Source organism: Microtus pennsylvanicus, chromosome 3 (genome assembly GCF_037038515.1).
Source record: "Microtus pennsylvanicus isolate mMicPen1 chromosome 3, mMicPen1.hap1, whole genome shotgun sequence".
Classification (NCBI taxonomy): Eukaryota; Metazoa; Chordata; class Mammalia; order Rodentia; family Cricetidae; genus Microtus; species Microtus pennsylvanicus.
This window is the reverse complement of record NC_134581.1, coordinates 462385-481286: the sequence shown is the minus strand read 5'-3', so window position 1 is coordinate 481286 and position 18902 is coordinate 462385. Positions and strand designations below refer to the sequence as shown.

General features: G+C 41.8%; 2 protein-coding genes across 7 annotated transcripts in view; both read right to left on the bottom strand.

Moving 5' to 3' along the window:
• Nucleotides 1-1898, bottom strand: part of Fyco1 (FYVE and coiled-coil domain autophagy adaptor 1) — a 66407-nt gene extending 64509 nt beyond the window's left edge. For 2 of the 5 annotated variants that reach the window (XM_075964014.1, XM_075964019.1), the window contains exon 1: nt 1336-1417. The gene's annotated coding sequence lies outside the window, so the exon portion shown is untranslated. Of the gene's footprint in view, nt 1-1335; nt 1418-1772 lie in introns of those variants that run through there. The other 3 variants (XM_075964016.1, XM_075964015.1, XM_075964013.1) reach the window with 3 other exon arrangements.
• Nucleotides 1899-5524: 3626 nt separating this feature from the next.
• Nucleotides 5525-13419, bottom strand: Xcr1 (X-C motif chemokine receptor 1). Of its 2 annotated transcripts, none has more exons than XM_075967675.1 (2): nt 13307-13419; nt 5525-7606 (listed from the first exon to the last, which is right to left on the bottom strand). In XM_075967675.1, the coding sequence occupies exons 1-2, from the start codon at nt 13326-13328 to the stop codon at nt 6585-6587; spliced, it is 1044 nt and encodes a 347-aa protein (XP_075823790.1). In that variant the 5' UTR covers nt 13329-13419; the 3' UTR covers nt 5525-6584. The 2 variants fall into 2 exon arrangements, with proteins under 2 accessions (XP_075823790.1, XP_075823791.1); XM_075967676.1 differs by having other exon boundaries at nt 13100-13397.
• Between the last annotated feature and the right edge of the window lie 5483 nt (nt 13420-18902).

Below are 18902 nucleotides of genomic sequence, written 5' to 3'. Positions count from 1 at the left end.
ATAGGTACCTATAAAGTATAAACCCTAGATATGACCCTTTCTGCTGCCAGGGGATACTTGCAGTGAATGTGACTCTGAATTCTTGAAATCTACCAGTGGTTTCCACCATGAGATCATAGTCAACACACTTCCTCTAGCTCATGTTGATACATTCCAGTTGTTGAGTTATCAATATCTTGCTTTTGGAATCTCCAGAAATCAGAGATGACGTATCATCCAACCTTCCCCTGTAAAGCAAGGGAAGCCAGGACTAGGGGCTGACATTTCTTGAGTACTCTGTGTTCTGATAGCAGCAGGCCTCTAGTCTCAAGGACCAACATAGGTCAAGGCCACCAGATGTTATTGATGATCTTGCTATTACAAGTGGTGTCTTTTATCTCACCCTAAAGAACTGGGCTAAACATTTGGCTCTTAGCCATTCTGGTATCCTAGCCCCTGCCATAAGGGGCAAAGGAGCCCGAGACCATTTCCAAATTCTAAAGCAACTACAAAAATAAAGTAAAATATTAAGAACATATAGATACACACACATATGGATGACACACATATGGACTGTATACGTTACCTATTTTCTTATAAAATAAATAATTTTCTAAATAAATGAAGTGGTATAAGCAGAGATGAACACTAAACAATAGCAGATAAACCTTTTCAGATCCTTTTAGAAAAAGGAAGCCAAAAGTCAGCACTGTGATGATTTAAGGATGCTAACAATCCCGACCCATAACTACTATTCCGCATTTCAATACAGAACTGGTTGTCAAAGAGCCAGAGGGTCAGGGGGCAGCAATTCGATCCAGAAGGTTACAATACTAAAGACACAAACCTGTGGCTCAACATCCCTTCCCCTGCACCCAGCAGCAGCAAGCAGATGGCAGAGGAATTAACCTTGCTTCAGACCATAGGGCCCATTGCTGAGAGAGGCTTGTAAGTAGATTAAGCCCTGATCCTCTGCCTCTAAAAGCCCCTGACCCATTTCTCTGTCCAGAAAAAAAAACTGCCAAGGTAAATCAGACAAGCAGAGGGTCAGAAAGACTCTGATCAACATAGGCAATATCAACAAGTGCTGGTTTTCTGAGACAGCAGTGGAAACACTCAACAGTGACACAAGGAAGGAATCGTTAAGCGCATTAATAGGAAGCTATGTGGCTTCAGTGTTACCACATGTTCTACTCTTTTATAAAAATAGATATCGCCCCGCCCCCACCCTCATCCCTAGCCTGGGTGCCAACAGGACAAGCTCTCACAGTCTGGTGCCACCTCACTAGATACACTAAAGTTGTCCTACAGGTGTTTCCAGAAACTTCACCGCAGAGCTACCTTGTGATCCTGTACCTGAGCACAAGGGCAGTGAGTTAGTTCAGCGAGGACACTGAAAGGTACAAACTGTCCTTCCTGCAGCGAAGGGACATCAGCAGTCTTGCAAAGAGGAGGAGTTGGCTTCCTGAAGGCTAAGCCCCAATGCCCGCGAGAACTCTAGGCTTTTGCTCCTGTGCCAGGGGTTTGGGGGTACTGGCATGACAGGGTGGCCCCTCTGCTGGTTCAGGTCTTGGAACAGTGTTTAAGGTCTTTTTTTAGCCGACCCCACAGACAGCCCGGGTACTAAAACCAGGTCCTCTAACCAGAGGGTTCTCCCGAGGCGACGGACGCCCTGGGTGGGAGGGGACAGCCTCGGCAACAGGTGACTACCCACGCCCCCGAGAAGCCTCCGAGCCGGGGTCCAGAGCGGCCCCAGTGTACCCGAAGTCTCTCCGGCCGCCCGCGGCACTTACACGCTCGTGGGTCCACCGCCGGGCAGAAACGAAACTTTCTAGGGCCGAGCGAAAGAGTAGGACAGCGTAGTGCCAGCGGCCATGAAGCGCACAGAACACCAAGAGCGCGCGCAGACTACGACTCCCGGCATGCTCCACGGATGGCCTACAACTTCCATCGGGTGTCACGGGCCGGTAGGAACTACGATTCCCGGCCTGCTCCACGAGATGGCGTCCCTTTGGGGTAGCCTGAACAAACTTTGCATACCCGGAACAGGGCCTGAAGTCGTCTGTCTGGTCTCCTGAGCTAGAGTTGTTGACTACTGTTGTTAAGCACTTGTAATATGGCTGATTGGCTTTGAACTGTGTATGAGCCATTCATATAAAATAATGTACCTGATTCAAAAATTCCCCGAACTAAAAATAGTGCATTAACATTTTTGTGCTATTAATTTTTACTTATTGAACTAAGAAACTGAACCCACTACATATTGCTGTACCTAAATTCTCAGATTTTGATTCTTCTAATTAACAGAGACATAAAATCAGTGTTTGAAATTATGTGCTATTGAACTACCTGCCATGCTTAGCTTCCTCAATGGTATCGAAACGCACCCTGAAGCCTGCATTCCAAGACCAGTATCAATGAACATGTACAGAGAGTACAGAAGATGTCAGCCTGAGATTAGGTCCTGCTCCTTAGCTCTGGCTGGCCAGCCCTCCCTCTGCCTACTTCTTGCCATTTAGCTAGAAATTCCTGTCTGCCTCACAGAACTCAACTAACTAGTGGCATCTGCCAGACCTCAGTGGTTCAGGTTTTCAGGATAGATTCACACAGGCTTTTCAAGACAGGGTTTTTCTGTTTAACATTTCTGCCTGTCCTGGAACTTGATTTGTAGATCAGGCTGGTCTCAAACTCACTGAGATCGCCTGCCTCTGCTATCTCAGGTGCTGGAATTAAAGGCCCGTGCCACCACTGCCCAGTGGACAAAGATTTCTTAGTTATTTTCATGTTTTACATGAGATGTATTTGAGATAACATACTAACTTGATGGAGTAGGCAGGTTGTGGATGGGAATAAAAAGGAGCCTCCTGACAGAAATGATTCCCTTTGCTGTTAAAAAAGAACAACAAAAAAAAGGGGGGGGGAGTGGGAGGAGATGACAATGGAAACAAAGAATTATCAGGCTAGTGAACAAAGAAAAACTTGCTCCAACCACAGTCTGAACAGCTTTGGCATATTAAGGATGAGAGAGATTTCAAGCATCCTTGCTTAAAACTTAGAAACTGAATAAGTTTACAAAGAAGAGGAAGACAGGCCTTGAACAGTGGTATGTTTTATAAGGGTAATGATTCATTTTGAGAATTTCATAGTTAGGCAATTCGTCTGGAGTATAGTTACACAAATTAAGATGACTATGACATCACTAGACAATTTAGTCTTAAGGGATCACAATCACATATGGTCCAACATTAACCAAAATGTTGTGCAACAGATGACTGTATATATTAAGAACCTAATATGTCATACCCTCACCAAAAACCTATACAGCATTGTGTTTAAAACTCAACATAGCTCTGTGGTATAGGTAGGATTCATTTCTGTACTTCAAAGTGAAGGAGACTGAGGCTCAGAGAGGTAAAAGAGTAGCAAATTCACTTGGCTAACGAACAGAGCTCTAAACAAGGATGGAGTTGAAGGTTCCTGATTCATTTCTGTCCAAGACATTGTCAGATACACAAAATGCTCAACTTTATCTACAAAGGAAAGGAGGCCAGAAGAAGGCAATGGATTCCCCTAGAGTATAACTGGTCTTTTTTTTGAACCATCAGCTCCCAAATAATGACATGGAAATTTTTTTTATTAATTATGAAAGCTTGCCCTTGTTAATAAACTATTTTTTTCCTAGTAACTTACTGTAAATCCTGGTCTCTGGCCTCCATCTTTGGAGGCCCCGCCCCTGTGCCTGCCAAACTTTGACCCCTCCCCTGAGGAGGGGCAAGGAAACCTGCCAAACCTTGACCACTCCCCCCAGTCTATTTAAAGTATCCCAAGTCCCTGGGTGGTCTCCCCCCCTCCCACCCCAGTGGTCGTCTTTGCCGGCAGAGCACAGGAATCTCATTAAGCCTGGATACCTTTTAATTCCGCTTGTTGTGATTTGGCTTGGTTGGGATTTTTGTGTCTGCAGAGAGCTCGCGTTAGAAAAATTCCTAACACTTGCATTTTCTGCTTCCTCAAGAAACAAATGCCTGAGGTCTCCAGGATGGCAGTTAAACAGATGTTTCTCCACCCACACCTCCTGCTGAGTATGAGCCCACTGACTCCTAACTGCTCCTCTCCACATAATCCCATGTCCACCGGAAGCAGCCAGAGATGAACTGGGGTCCTTATACCCAAAGAGCCTGTAATGTTCCAGTGGAAGCGCCACTGAAGCACTGTTAATAAAAACGTAGAGACAGAAATCGGGGTTCAATCTGAAGACCAGAAAAGCAAAGCGGCCAGTGGCTCGCTCTTACCTTGACCTTGATCCAAAATGGCAATCCTGCCTCCAGGGAATATCAGAATGAGACTGAGAGTTATCTCCTCCCATCATATAATTCTCTCTAGTTCTGAGATAAAAGGTGTGTACCACTTTTGCCTGGTTTCTAGGGCAAGCTAGTGGGATTAAAGTTGTGTGTTACTGCTGCCTGGTCTGTAAAGTTGGCCGGTGTGGCTGTTTTACTTTTCTGACCCTCAGGCAAGTTTTATTTATTGAAATACAAATGAAATGCCACTATACTCCACCTCAATCCCCGTCCCCCACCTCTCTCTCCCCAGACCCTGCCTCATCTCAGAAAGCCCACAAAGCGTGACTCCTCCTCTAGAGATGCTCATGACCACTTCCACAGGGTGTTTAAACTGCCCCCTAGAAAACAGACACATGGGTTTTGGTCTCTCTTCCCCATCTCTTCTCTAGGGGAGCTGGAAATTTATCCAGACTCATTTTACTCATTAAACCTGGACTCTTTCTAATTTAGTTTGATTTGGTCTGATTTGGATTGCTGAGTCAGAGGCTTATCAGGGTGGAGAAACTTTTCAGGCCTTAGTTTAGGCTTGTTCCTAACTAGCTCTTAAAATGTAAATTAACCCATTTATATTAATCTAGGTTCTGTTATGTGGCTTCTTAAGCTCTCCTCAGTACCATATGCCCTACTTCCTCTGGGTCTGCTGGAGAATCCCCCTCATCAGACTCTTTCCCAGAGTTTCTTTCTCTCCCTGGAAGTCCCGCCTATCCTCTCCTGCCTAGCTTTTAGCCATTTAGTTCTTTTTATTAAACCAATCAGAAGGTGCAGCAGGAAGGACAGAACTGCATCTTCATGCAGCATACAAAAAAATTACCCAACACTCGAACTGGGGATTAAAAATGGTTGTGAGCCACCATGTGTGTTCTGGGGACTGAACCTGGGTCCCCTGGAAGAATAGCCAGTACTTTTAACTGCTGAGCCATCTCTCTATTCCCTTGAAAGTTGCTTCTTCCTGATAGCTATTTATGGCTTTATTTTTCATTAATTCTTTAAAATCTACTGTTGTATGATTTTATTTATTTATTTTTGGTTGAAAGAACAGGATCTGAGTTCTACCTCTGGCCATGGATGCAGACATAATAGTCCAAACTGCCCCAAGGGCATTGTGGTGGAGTCACCTTATATTACCAGGGAAATCTGGGTTCTCTCTTGGGGTTCTTACTTTCATTAATAAAAGAATTTAAGAAATAACTCAGAAGGAGTCTTGAGGTCAATTTTATTAAAGTTTCAAAGAAAAACCTGTAAATCAAAGGAAAATCGCAGTCAAGCAGTTTTCCGGAAGAGGAAGATGGAACAGAGGGGGGAAAAAATGCAACCAACAGGAAGACACTGTGGAGTAGAGGTCCTTGTAGAGATGAAGTCATGGGTATGTGATCATGAGAATAAGCTGGAGGGATGCTGGAAAGGCAGAATCTAGAGGACATGGCTCTCGCAGCTTAGGGAGAAGGGATTCAGTGCTTGAGGAAGATTCAGCTTTGGAGAATGATCAAAAGGGGAATGCTGGTACTATCATCCAGATGGTAGGAAGTCAGCTTTCTCTCAGTCTGAAAGAGATGAAATGGCAGTGGAATCTTCAACTTGCATGCCTTTGTTAAGTGATCTTTGCTTTTTCCAAACTTCCATGGATGTATTGGTGTCACCTGGAAGTTAGCAACAATATCTTATTCATCTTTGCATTGTCTAAATAATTACTTAGTGCAGATGGTAGCACATATTGCATTCAATTATGGGGTAAATATTTAAAAACTAGTTTGTGTGTTAGCAGTTGTTGCCAGGATACAGAACTTTTTTCAATTTAATGGGATTTTATGGTCTAGACTTCTTTGTGACTGTACTTCTTTGAGGATGTAATTATTCTTGTCCTGAAGACATTTTCTCCAGAAGTTGTAAGAAGCACAGAATCAGACACCACCAAAAAAAAAAAAATCAGTTGGGACAATCTTATGTGTCAGCAACCTCATTGCAGTTAACACACACTGAGAGTTTGAGCCTTCCCGCTGTCTGGAATTCCTTATATTTAGGATCTTCTGATCAATCGCTGATAAGCAATCTATGTCTAAGTGAGAGAATGAATGATGAACCAAGTCCAGGAAGTATTGCTTTGGATTGCCCAGCTGGAAGCCACTTTCCCACAGCTGACGTGTCTTTCCTCCACACCCCTGGCATCTCCACTGTTGCGTCTTCTGCAGCGTTCCTTTCTGATCCACGTCTTGTTGCCTTCCTCCAACTTCCCTAGTCACCTCTGTGCTGTGTTCCCATCTTCTCCTCTCAGTAGAAGGAGGGGCCCTCGTATGTAAATGCACCAGGGGAGTAGGAGGGTGGGACAGGGCTGGATGTCTTCTGCCAGCACAGCCGGACCTGCTGGAGAAGACTTTTTAGGTGTCTGCGAAACTTGACCCCAACAAAGACATAAAGCACTGGGTTGAAGCAGCAATGGGAGAAGGCCAAATTGCGGCTGATGAGATTAGCCATGTCTAGCTGCTGCCTGCTCTTACAGGTCTGCAGCATGACTTTAGTTTTATATAGTGTCTCTAGGAAGAGGATGAGGTTGTAAGGAGCCCAGCTGAGGAAGTATGCCACCACGATGGTGAAGATGAGCCTGACTGTCCGGTGTCTCTGTCTGGACTTTGAACGAAACAAGGTTCTGAGAATCTGTATGTAACAGAACAGGATGATCCCCATGGAGAGGAGAAAGAAGATGTTGTGCTGGTAGACTGAGGCCAAAAACCCATGAAGTTCAGAATAAGAACATTGTGAATCAATCACCTTGTGGAAGATAGCTTCAGGGATGGAGGACAGGATACTGACTGCCCACACAGACGTGATCACCAGCACGCGGCAGCGGAGGGAATGGATGCCCAGAGTTGATATGGGGCTCACTACAGACAGGTAGCGGTGGATGGTCATAATGGTGAGAAAGAAGATGCTGCTGTAGAGGCTGATGGAGAAGATCAGGTTGAGGAGCTTGCAGAGAAAGTCACCTAGCAACCATTTATGAAATTGTGCTGAGATCCACACAGGCAGCAGGCAGGAGAAAATAAGATCTGAGAGACACAGGTTGAGGATGAAGATATTGGTGAGTGACTCTAGATTCTCATACTTCACCAAGACCCAGAAAACCAGGCTGTTACCCATGAGGCTGAGGAATAATACCAGAGAGTACAAGACAGCGGTGAATGATCTTGCAAAGTGGATCTTCCTCTCACATAGTTCATTCTGAGTATCATACTCATACTCAGAGATTGTAGAGGACTCCATTTGGATCCAGGAGGCAGGGATGCTGACAGCATCTGAAATGATAGACATGTGGGGTTTAAATCCATATGGTTGGAATAGAGATCATTAGGACCCATGTTACAAAAAAAGTAAGGTCCATGGGCCAGATTCTATTGGTGAGCTATTTATAACAAGATTGAGAATTGGGCCTTTACATCGTCATTATGGAATGTTTCTCTTTCCCATAGAAAAATTTTCTTGACCAAGGACATACAACGCTGATTTATATTCTGCCATAGCCCCCTTCTCCTGGTAGATTGGCAACTGTGAAGTCCTTAGATAGCTCAAGCTCACAGTAGAGGGAGGTGAAAAGAGAAGTTGAACTGAACTGAAAGACTTGAAACCAAAGTGGGTCCCACTATTGTGCCTTTGTGCCAATGTTTAAAACCTTTCCAAGCCTTAGTTTCTTATATACAAAAGGGCTCCTGTTCCCATATTCATTCATTCCATTGCTCAGTAGAGGACGAGAGAGCATTTACTCAAGGTCATTATTCAATAAACGACAAGAGAGTGTTGTGTCTGTCTGTCTTCCCTCTCTCTCTCCCCTCTCTGTTTCCTTCCACCTTTTCCATTCTCTCTCATTTTTCTGTTCATAAGGTGCATAGATCTTGATAAAAGGCTTGCATTGAAATTTTTTTCTTTCTTGGGACAGCCTGAAAAGGTAAGAGTACAGGCAAATAAAGCAAAACAATACTGAGGTTACATACTGCAAGGCAAAAATTCTGGAAAGTCAAATTGTAGTAATAAGGACAGCGGCGGGGCTGCGTCCCCAACACCCCAGCCGCCTGCCCGGCTAGCTTTACCCGAAATAATTCTAATTATTCTAAGTCCATTCTAATAAATCTAAGTCCATCCTGGGTCGGAGCTTCATTGCATGTGTCTGCCCAGGAGCGGGGCATGGTGTCTCTCCTGAAGGCGTCTGCTCCCGAGAGGAGAGCTGTCGAGTCTGCCCTCACTTCCTCTTCCTCCCAGCGTTTTGTTCTGTTTACTCCTCCCACCTATCTCCTAACCAACGAGAGCCAAGCAGTTTCTTTTAATTTAACCAATGACCTTCCTCCATCATCAAATCCTTGCTAACACAGAGGATTAACTCTCAGGGAAGAAAGCTTCTTCAGTTGAGAGTTTAGTTTACAGGTCTTATTGAGGTGAGCAAGTGTCTGGAGGAGCAGGCAAGGAGGAAAGCGGCTCTGAAAACTGTACTGAGCCAAATGTATTCAGCTTTCTGTGGCAACTGGTTACTAGAAACAGTGAGATGAGAAGGCTGGAGAAATGACTGGAAGGCCTGGAATTTTCATTTTGATATGTTGTAGAAGCTGCTGGGTCATATAGAAGAAGAGTGGAAAGCTTAAAGCAGCAGTTGTCTGAGTCAGGTAAGTATGTTCTCACCACCTGCTGTGTGGGGGGTACTGTGCCTATACACCATAGCAATTCCCCGTGATCCTGCAACTTGCTGTAAGATATATCTACCTCCATTTCATAGGATAAAAAAATGGGCCAGACTGGTGAAAACACCTTCTCAGCATAATAAAAACCAGGTAGCTGGAGTAGCTAAGACTGTAACTCAGATTCCTATGTTCTTGTATTTTGAGGAAAATAATTGGAGAAATAGTCTGAACTTCCCAAATATTAAAGTTGAAATAAGCAGGGCATGGTAGTACATGCCTATAAATCTATAGACTATTCTGGGACTAAGGTGTGTTATGTCAGAATAAAACAGCATGGTTGGGGCAAAAAAAGAGACATGTAGATCAATGGAATAAATAGTGAATCCACACAGCTATAACTACATACCAGATTTTTGTCAAAAATATGAAAACCATATTTTGGAGAAAAGTCAGTCTTTTTCAACAAATTGTGCTGGGAAAACTGGTTATCTATATTTAGAAAAATAAGCCAGGTGGTAGAGGTGCACACCTTTAATCCCAGCACTCAGGAGGCAGAGGCAGGCAGAGCTTTCTGAGTTCGAGGTCAGCTGGTTTACAAGAGCTAGTTCCAGGACAGGCTCCAAAACTACAGAGAAACCCTGTCTCAAAACAAACAAACAAAAAACAAGACAAAGCAAAAAAAACCCCAGAGCCCCCCCAAAACAACAACAAAAATAAACTAGATCCCAATAAAAAATGCTTCAAAGTGGATTAAATACTTTAATGTAAGACCTGAACTTCTGAAACCATTAGGAGAAAACACTTCAAGATTTGTTGTAGGAGACCTTTTAGAAAAAGACTCCAGTAGCTCAGAAAATAATATAATAGACAAATGTGGTTGCATGAAATTATAAAGCTTCTACATAGCAAAGAAAATAATCAGAGGGGCTGGAGAGATGGCTCAGAGGTTAAGAGCATTGCCTGCTCTTCCAAAGGTCCTGAGTTCAATTCCCAGCAACCACATGGTGGCTCACAACCATCTGTAATGGGGTCTGCTGCCCTCTTCTGGCCTGCAGGCATACACACAGACAGAATATTGTATACATAATAAATAAATAAATAAATATAAAAAATTAAAAAAAAGAAAATAACCAGAGGAAGAGATGGTCTATAGAATGGGATACATTTGACAGAAGATTAATGTGTATATGTATATATATGGAACTTTTAAGAACTAAATACAAAAAACCCAAACAACTCAATCAATAAATTGGCTAATGAAAGAAGCAGACAGTTCTCAAAAGATGAAGTATGAATGGCCCAAAACATATAAAGAATATTTAACATCATTAGGGATCAGAGAAATGTAAATTAAAACCATATTGATGTTTCATCCCCCTGTCTGAATACCTATCTTTGTGAAAACAACAGACGGTGGTGAGGGTGTGGGGAAAAAGGTGCCCTTATTCTCTGCTGGTGGAGATGTAAAGTATCACAACACTATGGAAATCATTACAGGGGTTCCTCAAAAATTAAAAGCAGGACTACCACATGATCCTTTCCTGAGTTTATGCTCAAAGAACTATAAGTCCATACAACACAGAGATACCCGCGCATCTATGTTTCTTGTAACACTATTTAGAGTCAGCTAATTGTTATCTATTAATTGATGAACTAGTAAAGAAATATATGGCTTGTATAGTATTGTGGTTTGAAAGAAAATGGCCCTACAGGCTCATATATTCGAATGCTTAGACACCAGTTAGTGGAAGAGTTTGGGAAGAATTAGGAGGCGTGCCCTTATTAGAGTTGATGTGTCAATGGGAGTAGCACTTGAGTTTTCAGAAGCACAATGCAGGCCCAGTCTCTCTCTGTCTGCTACCTGTGAACCAGAATGTAAAACTCTTAGCTATTACTACAATCCCATGCCTTTCTGCTTCCCACACTGATGATCATGGCCTGGCTCTCTAAAACTATTAAGCAAGTCCAAATCAAACGCTTTCTTTTACAAAAGTTGTCTCCATCATGGTTTCTTTACACAGCGATGGAACAGTAACTAAGGTATATAACACAGTGGAGTTTTATTCACCCATAAAGAAAAAGTGATATTAAATCATTTGCTGGAAAATGGTTGCCATTGGAGATCACTGTACAAGCAATATTGTATAAATATTGCTTATATTTTCCCTCCTGTCTTGAAGAACCAGATAGCTAGGGTTGGGACAACTAAAAAAAAATACTGGAAAGTGAGGAGTATAAATCACAAAAGAAAAAAAAGATATAAAGTCCCATATTTTGTCTATATTTTTGCTCAAATGGTATTTTTTAACCATGAATGTACTAACAGTATCTGAAAGAACTGAATTGATATCTGAAGTGCTGCCCCCTGCAGGGGAGGCAGAACTAGTGTTAGGATTTTTTTCAAATATTTGAGGAAGAAATAACACGAACCTTCCATGAATATCGAAAATTTATGAGGCAAGTATAAACATGATACAAAAATCAGACAAAAAATTTACAACAAAAACTACAGATTTATAGTCTTCATGAACATAGACACAAAAAATCTTTTACTTTTTTGAAAGAGACTGATCTTAAACTCATTATATAGGTAAGGCTCCTGAATTTCTGATCCTCCTGGCTCTTCTTTGAGATTGGTAGGATTCAAGGCCTGTGGTCCTATGCCAGGTTTATGCAGTGCTGAAGACTTAGTCCAGAGTTTTGTCCAGGCCAGACACAAGTTCTACCAGTTGAGCTACATCTTTATCTCAACACAAACATTATTTCCAAAATGTAAGTTAAGTTCAATAATACATTTAAAATATTTATTTATTTGTGTTTATGAGTGTATGCATTACATGTTTGTCATGGTATGCATTTGGAGGTCAGGGGACAACATGTGGAAGTTGGTTTTCTCCTTCTACCAGGTGGATCCCTGGAACAGAACTCAGGCCCTGAGCCGTGGTGCAAGCTCCTTTGTCTACTGGGCCATCTCTATGGCCCCAGGAATGTATTTTAGAAGGTGATATAACATAACGAAGTGTGTTTGTCCTAGAAATGTGAGGTTGCATAAATATTTGAATGTTAAACAGCTTAGGTCATCATATTTAACAAAACAGAAATGAAACCTGCAACATCTTTCTGGTTAAATGCACAAAAGTATTTGATGAAGTTTAACATCCATTTTCAAGTTCTCAACAAGTTGGAAACAAAGAAACAAACAAACAAGACCACTCAATTTTCTTGGAAGATTTGGAAGAAGTCCTGTTCTGTACTAGAAACTTGGAATTCCAAGGAAAAGGATTGCCAATTCTAAGCTTCCCTGAGTGGCGTCTGTGAACTGAAGTTCTCTAAAGCAGTTGCTGTGTATTGGAGACTGTAACTCTTTGTCCTTAGTTTACTAGCCTTTTTAATTGTGGAGAAATGGAATGTTGCAAATAAAGAGCCAAAGTTATCTGTACTCTTGTAATAGACATTTTCTATCAGCTTCTGTATTTGGTGTTATATCCCAACTCCGACCAGCACTAAAGTTAAGAAGGACACACTATCTCAGTCAGATCTGTATAGGAAATCCCCATGTCACGATGTAGTTGCCTACCTGAGGACATAGCCATATAAAAGTCAAGGCCATAATTTATGACTTTCTTTTGTTCTGTGACTATAAAAGCTCATGTAAAAATTTGATGTGTTGGTTTATGCCTGTAATTCCAGAAACCGTAAGGTAGAGGCAGGAGAATTAAGATCTTAAGGCCATCCTCAAAAACACAACAGGTCAGTCTGGGTTATCTGAGACTCTGTCTCAAAACCCAAAATATCATGTAACTTTGTCCCCAGTACACCTGGTGTCTCAAGATAACTTGACTCCATGTTCTGGGTCACGGGTACTCATATTTGCAATAAACTGCTATATTCTTTAAAATGAGCTGTTATATTAACAGATTCTATGAATTAAATTCCGTATTTCTGTTGTGCCTCCTCCTCACCATCCCCATGACTTTTCTCAACTCTAAGGGAATGAATTTAGTTTTTGTTCCATGGGATAATTTAGATTGAGAAACAGTTCTAAGTTATCCAGTCATAAAAAGTAATAAGAATTTACATAGCAACTTAGAGTCACTTCTTCCAGCAAGGAAAATATCATACCTTTGTTCTATTCAAGGACAGAATCACAGATTGCTGATTCTTGGGGAAGCCCAGATGAAAGGAATCTGCATCCCAGATGCAAGCCTCAGAATTCTCAAGCCTCATTAGACTGACAAGTGGTTCTGATGATCACCAAACTTCAGAGCCTCTGGTTCAGGCTATTAAAAGAAGAAAACGTAAGTTTAAAATGTATGAAAAGGAACTCACCTGAGTATGCACCACTGTCCATGTTACTCTTCCAAGCCTGTGTGCTTTGTGCGTCCCTTGAGTTCCTCTTCCAGTGCTAGAGCCTCACGTATGCTCGGCAACAACCCTGTGATGGATACAGGTTCCAAAAAATTGTCTAACCTGACTCCCAACTTCCTCTTTACTAGGTAGGATCAAGTTTTGGAATTAAATTTTTATTATGCTTGGTTTCAGTATGAACAAAATACAGTTTCTCTAGTCTTAAATATAAAGCTCTAAAACAATGTTTAGACATGGACTTGGGATCTTTTTGCCTTACTGTCCAGTCAGGAAACACCAACAAGATCCATGGCTCTGTTTGTGCTGCAATTCCATGCAAAATGAGATCAGATGTAGACATAGTGTCACAAAGCAGTGCGGTTTTCTAGGTGTGCTGGTACGTTCCCAGTAATCCCAGAATTTAAGAGATAGAGGTAGGAAGACCAAAATTAGGGTAAACCTAGTTATATATTAAGTTGAAGGCCAGTACGGGCTATAATAAGACCCTGTTTGAACATCCAAACAAATGACCCCCAAAGAAAAGGTACTGATGCTGAACTGAGAGCTCTGGAAATGGCATCTTGGCCTGACTTTTTTGCTGCATTCACAGGGGTCTCTGGTTTCCAGATGAGTCCACATGATATGCCGGAATTTACCGAAATGTGTTAGGTCAGTGCTACAACTTCTTTTTTGGAGAGTGGTGAAGAGAACTGGTTCTAGTGTGAAGAACATGAAACATTGCACCTGGTTTTTGATTATTTGTGAATGAATGAATGAATGAAAATAAATAAATAGAAAGAACACCCAGACTCTCAGTTGGTTTGTTTATGAGTTCAAACCTCCAGATTTCAATCAATTGAATTTGCTGTTTGATTTACGAAAGTCTTAGCTCTCAATTCAGTATCAGGGATAGTTAGGTGAAGAACTTTTACAGTCACTTCTGTATAGCACAGTATGCAGCACAAACACATTTCCCTTTTATGAGAAGAAGAGGAAAGGGTCCCTGAAGTCTTTTCACTTCTCTCTGCACATTCTCGCTCTTGCTTTCTGAAGAGTTCCCCTACCTAGCCTGCATCTGCTTTCCAATTTCTGTTACTGCGGTTGCCTGTTTTCCTGATCTCTAACACAGATACCAGGACCTCTTGTCTTCCTTTTAGGCATCTTCTCGGAAGCTACCAAAATCTACAGATTACCTGCCATGTTGTTTTTCCTCTCAAACCCAAAAATTGTTTTCAAGTTTCCTTAAGTTCTTTTATCTACAAGACTAAGAATCACAAAGAGTACTTGTATTCTCTGCTAACACTGCCTCTATCTCCTACATGCTGGTATTACAGATAATGACACTGTCTTAGGGTTATCTTGCTGTGATGAAACACCATGACCAAAAGCAAGTTGGGAGGGAAAGGCTTACACTTTGGCATTGCTATTCATCACCGAAGAAAGTTAAGACAAGAATTAAAACAAGGTAGGGACTTGGAGGCAGAAGCTGATGCAGAGGCCTTGAGGGGTGCTGTTCACTGGCTTGATTCCTCTGACTTGCTCAAGCTGCTTTCTTATAGAACCCAGGATTCCAGCCCAGGGATGGCACCAGCCACAAAGGGCTAAGTCTTTTCCCATCAATCAGTAATTAAGAGAATGTCCTACAGGCCTGCCTACCTCCAGATTTTATGGAGGCATTTTCTCAACTGAGGTTCCTTCTTCTTAGATAACTTAGCTTGTATAAAGATGAAATAAAACTAGACAGCAAAGCTACCTGTTGGGCTTATGGCAAAGTTTGTATAAAAATTATAGCCAACATTTTATTTTTCAGTTCTCATCATATGCCAGGCACACTGTAGCTATTCTTTTTTAAAATTTATTTATTTTTATTTTATGTGCACTGGTGTTTTGCTGCATGTATATCTGTGTGAGGGTGTCAGATCTTGGAGTTACAGACAGTTGTTAGCTGCCATGTGGGTCTGGGAATTGAATCCAGGTCCCCTTAACTGCTGAGCAATCTCTCCACCCCTTAGAGTAAAGTATTCTTTTAGCCTATTCTAGTCTATACTTTCGATGACCTTTCCAAACAGCTACACTATTCTTGAAGTTGTCTTACTCCCCTCCTCCCTCTCTCCCTCCCTCCCTCCCTCCTTCCCTCTCTCTTTCCCTCCCTCCTTCCCTCCCTCCTGGCGCCCAACATGGGGCTCGAACCCACGACCCTGAGATTAAGAGTCTCATGCTCTACCGACTGAGCTAGCCGGGCAGCCGGGGTGCTGGGGACGCAGCCCCGCCGCACTTATTACTACAAATGGCGCCTGACGTGATGGACTAAACCCACTTAAAAAACCTGAGAAGGCTTAAAAATAAGGGAGAGAGAGTTTAACACAGATTTCTGCTGTTTGTTGGTGGCGTGCTGTAGAGAGATTTCCTGACTCGGCAACAGCAGCAGAAAAAACACTGTGTCATTTTAAAGCGCAGCTTCTTGGGGCTGTGCTGCCAGCGTGAACTCTGGCTTTAAAGCATTTGTGGCACTCTGCTTGCTAGAGGCAAACAAGCGCTCTCATCTAAGAGAAGCTTCCTGACTCAGCTTTAGCAGCAAAACCCTGCAGCTCATTAAGAGGTCCTGCCACGAAACACTTAAATGGTGTTGAGGAAAAGCTGAACACATGCTTTTCGGTTTTCAGCCATAGCAGGAAAAAAGCTGCGCTGAAGGCGTAAGTCACAAACAATGCCACACCAATTTGGGAGTATGATTAATAGGGTGATATTTATTTAAAGGGGAAAAACTTACAGATCACTGTCCCAGGCAACAGCCCTCTACGCGACCAGGAGTCTAGTCGCCAGCGGAGCAGGAAGTGAAGAGAGAGAGGAGAGGGAAGTGGCCGTTTTTTTAAAGGGAGAGAGACCACGCCCCAAGGGGCTGGTATCTCAGCGGCGATAGGTTGGAGGAGTGGGAGGACCTCCCGCAACACTGCGCCATTTAAAAATGCCAGCTTTCTGGGCTGTCCTGCCAGGGCAAACTCTGACTCTTTTATGTAGGCGGTTCGTGCGGTTTGCAAGCACAGGCTGCTGAAGCTCGCTTGTTGGCAGGGACCTTGAAATGCCATAGAGTTGTGGCAGTAAACATGGCTACAGCCAGTACCTCAGCCTTGAGGCTGGAAAGCTAAGGAATGGGCTGGATCCAGCCGTCAAAGCCACGGCTTTAGTCCTACTGAGATTGCTTGGTAAATTAAAGACTCATGTGGTCAGAAAAACAGAGAGATACAGTAAAGAGATCATCAAAGACAAAGAAAATTTTTAAATGATTTACAGCGTGTTAAAAATATATGCAAGCTAAAAGTTAAAAGTTCTTAAAAGTAAAAAATGAAAGAGAGTTGTTGGGTGTGGTAGTACACACCTTTAATCCCAACACTTGGGAGGCAGAGGGAGATTGACCTCTGTGACTTCAAGGTGTGGTAGCACACGCCTTTAATCCCAGTGTCTAGAAGGCAGAGACAAACAGATCTCTGTGAGTTCAAGGTGCAGTAGCATACACCTTTAATCCCAATGCCTGGGAGGCAGAGACAGGCGGATCTCTGAGAGTTCGAGGACAACCTGGTCCACAGAGTTATTCCAGGTGAAAGATATACAGAGAATATAAAATAGAAGTAAAAAGAAACGAAATAGAGGTTAAAACAAAGCTGTACAAAGATGGAAAATAAACAGAGAATTTTGATACTGTATGCTATTATGCTCTTTTTAAATTATTTAAATGCTGAGGAAGGAGCAACAGATGCTAAAAGATATTTATTTATAAATGCTGCTGAACTAATCCAACATAGATATTTTGATGCCTTGACTTTGAAATTTGGATCTAAGGACATGATGCTTTGGAAAGGAGTTTCTTATTTTGTTTTCACAGAGGATGAGACCCTGTTCATTTCTTCTATTCCGATTTGGTATGATGGACCACTCCCTCCTGAAGGGTTGGTGTGAACACCTTCAGAAAATTGCTTCGCTCAACTGCCAACTGAGATGAAACTAGCACACAGGTTATACCATGAAAGACCTAATTAACGACGCCTCCATTCAGCAGGAAGCAGTTTGGAGAGAAATAACTGCGCCCATATTCCCAAAAAATGTTTATAAATGTTCTTTTACATTTAAAGGGGGATATGATATAGGTATGAATAATTTGCATTAGTATAGATTTTGCTTTATTGATAGAGATTTATGGTCAATTTTGTTATATGTATATGTATTTCTAATATTGATTAAGGTATTGTGATTGTGTAGTTTATTATTAAAATGTAATGTATAATTAGGAAATATAGGTTGTTGATGGATAATCATAAATAATAGTCAAGTTTGTAGTCATGTTAGTTAATATTTTCTAGATGTGCGTAGATATATTTTAGATAGGCATTCTTCATATTTTTCAAAGATTATAGAATATGGCATTTTAAATGTTTTAATAACTTAGGACTTTTCATGACAATGAGACACTCTGCTCCTGGCAGCACCAATCTACTTCAAGAGGAAGATGGGCATTGAAGAGGCTCGTTATGGAGTTTGATAGCCATTTGGGCAAGAAACTGCTCTTGCCTGGACTATTGCATAAACTGGACATGCAGGACCCACAAAAAGATGATTGCTAAACTTGCCTAAAGGTGAGATGATCCTTCTGGGTCCCTGCTTCATAAAAGAGTCTATGAGACATTCTACAGGACACACAAAAAAGTGACTAAACTGTTTTTAAACTTTCCTGCTTCATAAAAATGTCTGCTAAATACTATGGGCCTGTAGGCTAAAGATGGATGCCCCAACAGTACAAAAAAACTTTGGGTGACTGTACAGGCAGTGAGATGTCTCATGCCAATTCTAGAGTTTTGGAAGTTGCTTACTTCTTGTTTACTTAGGTAATATTATATCCTTCTAGAGTCTTTGATGGAGTTAATTAATTGATAGTTATAGTTTTCCTTTGTTATAATAAAAGATAAAATAGATCTAAATATTGTAACTGTAGTTCTTGCTTGATACCTGTTATAGGTAATTTACTATGTTAAAGCCTTCCTTTTCGTTTAAATAGAAAAGGGGAAATGGTGTAGGAGGCCCTTCTGTATTTCTGTTGCTTTCATTGGTTATTAAAGAAACTGCCTTGGCCTAGTTGATAGGGTGGAACTCAGGTAGGAGGGAAAGACAAATCAAAATTCTGGGAGAAAGAAAGCAGAGACAGACAAGACACCATGGTTCTCCTGCCCAAGACAGAGGTTGGTTAGACTCATGCCGGTAAGCCACAGTCAAGTGGCAATACAGATTATTAAAAATGGTTTAAATCAAGATGCGAGAGTTAGCCAATACGAGGCTAAAGATAATGGGCCAGACAGTGTTTAAATGAATACAATTTTTTGTGTTATTATTTCGGACGTAAGCTAGCTGAGTGGGTCAAAACACAGGGCCCTGTACTCCCTATAACAAATGTCATATCTCTAGAGTTAATTCTCAAGGTTTGAACTCAGACTCCAGGACTCTGTGCTTATATAATTTTGACAATCCAGTTTCTCTGAACTGCAGATAATGGCAGCACCAACCTCACTGAGTTGTGAGGATTGAATAAATT